This window comes from Papaver somniferum, chromosome 8 (assembly GCF_003573695.1).
Source record: "Papaver somniferum cultivar HN1 chromosome 8, ASM357369v1, whole genome shotgun sequence".
NCBI classification, from domain to species: Eukaryota; Viridiplantae; Streptophyta; class Magnoliopsida; order Ranunculales; family Papaveraceae; genus Papaver; species Papaver somniferum.
In genome coordinates this window covers 155,564,372-155,573,255 of record NC_039365.1, presented here as the reverse complement: position 1 = coordinate 155,573,255, position 8,884 = coordinate 155,564,372, and the positions used below count along the sequence as shown (strand labels likewise).

The 8,884-nt window shown below is 36.8% G+C and overlaps 1 protein-coding gene across 2 annotated transcripts; it reads left to right on the top strand.

Moving 5' to 3' along the window:
* Nucleotides 1-1,077: 1,077 nt before the first annotated feature.
* On the top strand, nt 1,078-5,637 carry LOC113303623 (E3 ubiquitin-protein ligase At1g63170-like). Of its 2 annotated transcripts, none has more exons than XM_026552670.1 (5): nt 1,078-1,259; nt 2,162-2,841; nt 3,843-3,968; nt 4,128-4,425; nt 4,984-5,637. In XM_026552670.1, the coding sequence occupies exons 1-5, from the start codon at nt 1,257-1,259 to the stop codon at nt 5,245-5,247; spliced, it is 1,371 nt and encodes a 456-aa protein (XP_026408455.1). In that variant the 5' UTR covers nt 1,078-1,256; the 3' UTR covers nt 5,248-5,637. The 2 variants fall into 2 exon arrangements, with proteins under 2 accessions (XP_026408455.1, XP_026408456.1); XM_026552671.1 differs by having other exon boundaries at nt 1,977-2,841.
* The last annotated feature ends 3,247 nt before the right edge of the window (nt 5,638-8,884 follow it).

Here is an 8,884-nt window from a genome sequence, read left to right as displayed (position 1 = left end):
TTCAGAAAAAAGTGATATTTTGCTCCGTTGCAGAAAAAATGACACTTTAGCCCCGTTTCAGAAAAAGTGATACTTCCCCCGTTTCAGAAAAAGTGATACTTTCACGCCGTTTCAGAAAAAGTGATATTTTCGCCCCGTTTCAGAAAAAGTGATACTTTCGCATGCTTCAGAAAAAGTGATACTTTCGCGCCGTTTCAGAAAAAGTGATATTTTTGCTCCGTTTCAGGAAAAGTGATTTTTTCCATGTTTCAGAAAAAGTGATATTTTTGCCCTGTTTCAGAAAAAGTGAAATTTTTGCCCCGTTTCAGAAAAAGTGATATTTTCGTTCTGTTTCAGAAAAAGTTATGTTTTTGCCCCGTTTCAGAAAAAGTGATTTTTGCCTTGTTTCAGAAAAGGTGATTTTTTTTTTCCGTTTCAGATAAAGTGATACTTTCGCCCGTTTCAGATAAAGTGATACTTTCGCCCGTTTCAGATAAAATGATATTTTTGATCCGTTTCAGAAAAAGTGATATTTTTACCCCGTTTCAGAAAAAAGTTATACTTTCGCTCCGTTTCAGAAAAAGTGAACATCTTTGGTTGTATTTTCTAATACATTTTTTTCCTTTTGGAATTTTTGAACATCTTTGGTTGTAATGGATATTCATGGATTTTTTGAATATTTTAAGGGTAAAATGAGAAATATATAAAATTGGGTACATAATATAGAGTTGTTAGATAGTGGTCAAACAAACATGATTTTAAGAGAGATTATATAGTGATATTCTTATAGATATAGAGATAAACCTCTATATAGAACACTCTACCTATATAGAGGAAAAAACAAACGTGTTGTTAGTTTTCATTTGGGGACTATCCATAGAATATGCTCTAGAAGGTATAAAATCTAAACCCATTAAAATTAAAATTCCATCAATCATTTCCACTCACGTCATAATCTGTAGAATCTACCGGTTTAAGATTGACTTAAATATCTTGATATTAATACTACTTGTAGTACTCTATCATTGACCCAAATAAATATAAATTCAGAAAAATGAAAATATTTTAAATTAATATTTTATTTTATTTCCTCGCTTTATTATTATCTCTGTTTCTCTCTCGCACACATATTCTAAGAAGAGTAGTCGAAGCAAAATTAAGGTCCAAAGCTGAAACTATTTATCTTAACAAAAAAGAAAGAAAAATAAAATAAATACCCCTCTTTCTCTTTCTCCCAGTTTTTCATCTTCGAATTTGTATATATCATGAGCTAAATAATGGTTAGTAAATATCTTCTACTTTCCTCATTTTTTTCTGATTTTTTCTGATTTTTTTGTTGATTTTTTGAGGTGTAATTTTGTTGTGGATTGTTTATGATCTGGGTTTTTTTTTTCTTTCAGTAAATTATGTTGTTTGATGATGTGGTGATGGGTTTTAGAGTTTGATCAGCTGGGAACTACTTACTACTACTTTTTTAGTCATCCTTTTTCTTGTAAAAGAGTCAAAATCCGGAAAATTAGGGTTTCGCTAAAGAGATGAAAGAATTGAATCATGTGTATTGCTTCATGAGCTTGAATTTTAGTCTGGGTTTTGTGTATTTTTGGTTTATTGATTTGTTTTTTTTGGATCATTTTTTGCTTTCTTTGGATGATTAAGATTTAGGGGTTTCTTGACTAATATGAATATCTCTTGTTTATGAAATTTGTTTATTTATTTCAGTTTTTGGGTATACATTCTTTGTTATGATTTTCAACCAGTTTTGGAGGGTTTGCGATTTAGGTGTCATTTAGGATGTTGACTAAGTAGGAGATTATGGAATGATGAATGAGGGGGTTGTGTCAGCTGGGTTTTCTTTAATTATGCTGTAATGATGAACAATGGGTTTCAGTGATTGTATTTGTGTGAATTATGAGATGTCAGTATTGCAATTTGAGCTTGTTTGTAGTGAACTGATTCTGGTACTGATGTAGGTTGTGGCATCTTAATTCTTTTTTCAGAGTAAATTGTTATAGGTGAAAGCATCAAGTTTCAGTTCTTGTTTGGTGTTGAAGTTCCAATTTGCTTGGTGGTCATCTTCTATATTTGTTTATAAAAGAGTAGTTAAGAACAGTTTGATAAGAGTGGGCTTCTCATTACTGCTGTTCTATGCGTTCATTCTTACCAAATTTGGTTGTGAACTTAGATGGCCGTTCCCCCGCTGGAACCACACTCTGAAGTCCAAACTGATAGGTACCCGTTGCTAATGGAGAGGTCAGAGAATCGTGACGCTGACCACATTATTGACATTGAAAGGAGGTCGGACACATCTTCATCGTCGAGCTCTTCTCTTGATAGTACATCTTCTCCAGGTCCAAACCGTCATCATGATGAGGAAAGAGCTTCCTCTAGCAGTGCGTGGCCCATTTCTCAATCTTCTCTAGCTTCATCAAATGGTGCAAACTCTAGAAACTCCTCGTTTATAAGGAGAAGTGAAGGGTACGGCCGTCGACGCAGGAGCCCGTTAAATTCTGGATTGTGGATATCAATTGAACTGGTTGTTACTTTGAGTCAGATTATTGCCTCCATCGTTGTTTTATCTTTATCGAGACATGAGAACCCTCAAGCCCCATTGTTTGCATGGGTTATTGGTTATGCATCTGGATGTGTTGCTACCCTTCCGCTCCTGTATTGGCGTTTTTTACACCGCAACCAGGGCACTGAACAAGATGCGACACAAGCACGCCAGGATGCCTCCCAAAGTAATCCTCCTCTTGAACCTTCTCCTTTTGCGGCTATTTCCGTTTTGCGGGGCACTGATGAGGAGGATCACCAAACTGCTGTTACATCTGCAAGAAATGCTCAAAGCGTTAGAATAAGTGCAAGGTAATGTTGTTGTTGTTCTTCTAGGAGCAGATCATAGTCTTCCATATTACCTAGTTTGTTTGTTGTTAGGTTCATGATTCTTCACTATATTAGTTGCTGATTTCTGTTTGTTGAACCGGTATATTAGCTCTTTTGGTTCATTTTTATTTTGTTAGTTGCATTGTACATCTTTACGTCAGTGGTTTCACTAATCTTTGTTATGCTAACTGGTACGTAGACTTTCCAATCCATCAAGTGGCCAAGTGACATATAAATAGCTCAATGGATTGTTATGACAATAAGAGAAGCATTCAGGATGAATTTAGGCATCTAAATAAACTGTAGGAAAGCATGCATGATCTGTATCACTCTTCGAAATTCAACTTGACCTCTTATTTTGTGGAAGTGTTAATATTTGGTGCAGCAAACCAACAACAAGCAGGCTCCAAGTAGCCCTATGGATTTTTAGAATAAGAGTTGTGTTAAGGGTGAACATAGGTTTTTATATGAACTTTTAAGGAAATATGCATGAAGTGTATCACTCTCAAGAAGGCTATATTCAACATACCCATGTAGTTTGTGAAGTGCCAATTTTTACTGTAGCAAACCAACAAGCTGACTCGAATTAGCGATAGGGATTATCTTGATTATAAGAGTAGTGTTACCCATGCATTGACGGATGAAATTAGGAATTTAATAAACTTTCGAAAAGCATGCATGATCTGTATCACTTATCAAGATGGCCAAATTCAACTCGCCCATGTAGTTCGTGAAAGCGTTAATATTTGATGTAGCAAACCAATAACCAGACTGTATTAGTGCCCGAGACCCTTCTGCACTTGTGTTCCTTTACTGTGCAATTTGAAATGACAACCATGATATAGTCTAATTTTTCGTTATTCTATATGATTTTAATGTCATTCCACTGCAGTTCTTCCACTGTTCCACAGCTCTAACATTTTATTTTGATCCATTTTATGTGGTTCTATGATTTAATAAATGCGGCTTGTTCTAATAATCAGGGTCAATGTACTAGTAGACCATTTCAAGATGGCATTGGATTGCTTCTTTGCGGTGTGGTTTGTAGTTGGCAATGTCTGGATATTTGGAGGGCACTCTTCTTCAGCTGAGGCGCCCAACTTGTACAGGTAGTGGCCAATATCCTTCTTCAGTCCAGATCTTTGCATTCACTTCGTTCTTTTGATGAACTTCAAACTAAATACCTACGTGCTCTTTTATAGAAAAAAAGGAGAAAAGCCGAGATTTTTGTTTAAATAGTGCTTAATAGATTATTCTTTTTCCTACAGGTTGTGTATAGTGTTTCTTACCTTTAGCTGTATTGGGTACGCCATGCCGTTCATTCTATGTGCAACGATCTGTTGCTGCTTGCCTTGTATAATATCCATTCTGGGTTTCCGTGAAGATCTAAATCATACTAGAGGAGCTGCCGCAGAAACCATTAATATTCTACCAACATACAAGTTCAAAATGAAGAAAAACGGAGATGGAGATGATCGGGACACCAATGTGGAAGGAGTTGGTGAGGGTGGTGGAACGTTAGCAGCGGGAACCGAAAAAGAGCGTATCATCTCAGGGGAGGATGCAGTAAGTTCTCTTCAAATATTTTGATGATAATGATGAGGCCACTGAGTTTCAGGTTTCACCTGACCTGACTATTTCATCTTGTATACCTGTCACATCCTGTTCTGCTTTGACCATACCTAGGACCTGATCCACAATTTTGGTTTAAGAAACCGACTATAATGCCCTTGGTCCCAAAAACTACTAATTTTTTGTTTCCAATGAGTGAATGACTATAATACCCTTTGATACTTGGTAAGAATCTTAATGGAAGCTCATGCACGACATGCTCTAGTTTCGTGCACTAGTGGGATTCAGGAGGTGGTTAAGTGATCTCAATCGAGATGATGAGAGTGGTTCCTGTCTAATATATAGTGTTGCGAGTCTTGCGACTCGTAACGAGCCCAATTGAAACGAATATAATTTAAATCTGTAGAACTGTATGCTATAAACATCTTAATAGGATGTTATCAAGCTTCATTTATCTTTTTTCTTCTTTACACCCCTTTGCCTTTCGCTCTTGAACTTTTCCTACTAGTCTTCTTATTGCTGATTTTTTTTCTCTTTTTTTATTGTATGTAGGTATGTTGCATTTGCTTAGCAAGGTATGCAGATAACGAAGAACTGAGGGAGCTTCCCTGTGCCCATTTTTTTCATGTGGATTGTGTAGACAAATGGTTAAAGATAAATGCTTTGTGCCCCCTCTGCAAGTGTGAGATCGGGGAGAACAGTGGGAACGTGCAGACGTCTGCAGTAAATCCCAGCCATCAGCGCCAGAGTGAAAGAAGGGTCAGTAATGGATCTACAGAAGGAGATGCAGCATATGGGACAACCGGTATGTTTTAAAATAGGAATTCTCAAGCCATAGTTGTGATTTTTTGCTTGAGGTGTAATTACTGCGGCACACACGGAGATAAAACTGCATCCGATGGTCTAATCTGTTGCATTTTTGTTGTTGGGTTGGTTGATGTCTGAAAATGATGCACTTTGGTTGGATCAAGCAGTGTTTGTAATCAGGCCCGGCTCTGAAGCCCGGAGCCCAGGGTAGCAAAAAGAAAAAAAGAAAAACCATCTTGAAGATGCTGTAATTCTATTCCAAGACACCGTGTAATGAGTATATGTCAAGTCTGTACTATTAACAAAAGGTTATCGGGTGGAAGTATGTTAGGCACTAGTAATTGTAGTCACTAACTATGAGAAAAGGAAAGCACAAGGAAGTATGAACTTTCACTTCTACACAATGTATAACTCAAATACCAAGGCCGAACAAACATATATATATATATATATATATATATATATATATATAGTCCCCTCATTTCTACGACGTGTATTATCAAATATAAATGCCGAACAAACAAACATATGTAGCCTACTCATGCAAGGTGAGAGGAACAAGGACTTGCCATGTCGTAAGTATCGCCAAAATGTAGTAATCACATCAACTTTAGTCCTAGTACTTCATCAGCGGAAGGATGTGGTTAATTTGTAATGGGTTTTCTTGTTTCTCTGTTTGATGGTCTTTTGGCCTTTAGGCCCCTTCCTATGGGTGTGGCAAACATTTTAAGCACCCACTATGGAGGTGGCTAACTGTCGACCTTTGCCACTTAGACAGGCCAGGTCGAATATCTACCGAACGGTCGAGTCTTGACCGAGCCGGACGGTCGAGTAAGCACCGCTAGCGACTTAGTGTAGATCGCTCAATAATATTTAGTGTTTTATTTTTTTTTCTTCTCTCCTACCATTTAGTTATTATAACAGATTTTATTATAAAAGGGACCCACAAAATATTATATAAACCCTAAAATTTAATAAAGACCCCACCAAACCTAAACAAACAGATTTTTTATTGATAAAGGTCCCATAAAACATAATAAAATATACTAGTTTACTAAAATTTGCCAGTTTTACCATAATGGTGAAACTAGTTTGCCATGCCATGTGGCATGGCAAAACAACTTTTATACCATCCTCCAAAGTAACCGGCCTTATAAGCACCTTACATTTTTTTTTTCTTTTACATTATACAAAAACTAGATTAAGCCTATCCTTCATCAAGTGGCGGGCAGCCATATTAAAAACCAACTTTGCGACGCCCCTTTGTATGACCATCACTCTAGAAACGTGCCTCTTAAAATCTTTTGTCGGTAAAACCGATGAGATAAATCCAAGCAAAAATATAACAAAATTTATTGTCTCGTCAAAACCTTGCCAAAAAGATTTGACTAGGAAAAAATGGTCGCAGTAAGAAGAGTACAACACTGATAGTCTTAAAACGATGTCGATTGCATAAATTTTCTCTTCTCGTCAAAGTTATGTCAGGAAACCGTTTGGGTCAAAACTTGAACACTTGAAGCTCGAAAATGAAGTTAGTTACGGTCACAAAATATTTTCTTCGTCGGAACTGCGTCGGAAAAGGAACTAGGGATAAAAACCGCATGTCTGCACCAAGAAAACCACTTGGTATAAAAACTGAACGCCTAAAGCTCATAACATTGTCGACGTCAATGCAAATGTTTCCTCGTCAAAAACCTCGTCAGGAAAACCATGTGGAATGAAACCCGATCATATGAAAAGAATACAACGGGCGTCGGTGAATAGCGATGTTGGACATGTGTATGCTACCGCGTTAAAACCTCGACAAGGTAACCCCTCAAGAAAAAAACCTTGGTGAATATGTTCTCTCTCGAGTCTCCTCTCCGCTTACGTGTCAGGGACTGAGAGCGATTTTTTTCTAGAAAAATTTGAGATCTCACCATGTATATCATCGATCCACCTGCTTACTCTTCCCTTTTGATTTCTAATCAGAGGACTTCAACCACTTCTCCTTTATCTGAGACAGTGATTAATCTTAGTATTGTTGATTTTCCTCAACTCTCTGCTCTGGTCAGTAGATCCATTGTCGAACCTTCAAAGCCAGCAAGTTGGAAATCGGTCTTGACTCATGAGAAGATGACTTTTGTAGATCATACTACTGGTAAGTTGTTCTATCATAAACCTAATCTGATTAATGAGAAGAAAAAACTAGTTTTTTCTTCAATTGATTTTCAAGAAGAAATTAGGGTTTGTGAAAAAAATTGCTTGGTTCTTCGTGGGTAGTCGACTAGATTATCATATTGTTGAATCAACGATAAAGAAGATATGAAAACCCATTGGAGGTTTTCGATTGACCGTTAATGGGGGTAATACATTCCTATTTGAATTTGACCTAGCTAAAGATATAAATTCTAATTTAGAAATCGGTTATGTATTTATCTCAAAGTGATTATTCTTGATCCGTCCTTGGGACCTTTTTATTGAACAAGATATTCAAGAGATGACGACAATTTGATGAACATCCCAATTCACCTGTGGAGTGAAAAGGGTATCAGTATGATTGCTAGTGTGTTAAGTATCCCTCTTCTTACTGACCAACATACTTTAACTAGGACTCGTATGAATTTTGCTAGAGTCTGTGTTGAGATCGAAGTCGAATTTGATTATCCTGCTAGTATTCCGGTTTTTTTTTTGATGGCAGAGATATTTAAGTGAAGGTAGAATACACTTGGAAGCCACCGAGATGCTCATCTTGTGCTTCTTTTGGTCACTCCAACGGAAAATGCACAACAACTAACAAAGTCACGAAGAAGATGTGGGCTTCTAAAAATGTCTAACGGTATCCAAGGAATGGAGAAGACTAAAGAAAAGAACTTTGGGATGAATGATAAAGATGGTGTTGCTATGGAGAAAAACAGTGATAGAAATCTGTGAGCCGGATCAATATGATAAATAACTTGGATGGTACCAAAGACCAATATTCAAGCGTCAATCAATTTCAATCAATAACCAAAGGTTGGATTTACCAATTGATTGAACTACGCACAACTTGTGATATTTCAATTATATAGAAAATATAATGCGGAAAAGAAATAACACAGACACCAGAAGTTTTGTTAACGAGGAAATCGCGAATAAAGAGAAACCCCGGGACCTAGTATTAAGCCGAAACATACTCTATCCTACTACAAGTTAACTTCAGACTGGAATGTAGTTGAGCCCTAACCAATGTCATACTGATTAAGCTACATTCACATTCCTTAACGCCTCTGAATCCCAGCAGGACTTTATGCACTTGATTCCATTAGTTGATCTCAACCACAACTAAGAGTTGCTACGACCCAAAGCCGAAGACTTGATAAACAAATCTGTCTCATACAGAAAAGTCTATTAGAATAGATAAATCTATCTCCCACAGAAACACCTACAAATTTTTTGTTCCGTATTTTGATAAAATTAAGGTGAACAGGAACCAATTGATTATCCGGTCATATATTCCCGAAGAACAGCTTAGAAATATCAATCACCTCACAATTACTTAACTATATGGTAGTAGAACAAGTTATTGTGGAATCACAAAGAATGAGACGAAGAGCTTTGTGACTACTTTTTATATCTTACCTATCGGAGATAAATCTCGAGCAAATCTTAGAGAAGATAATACCCA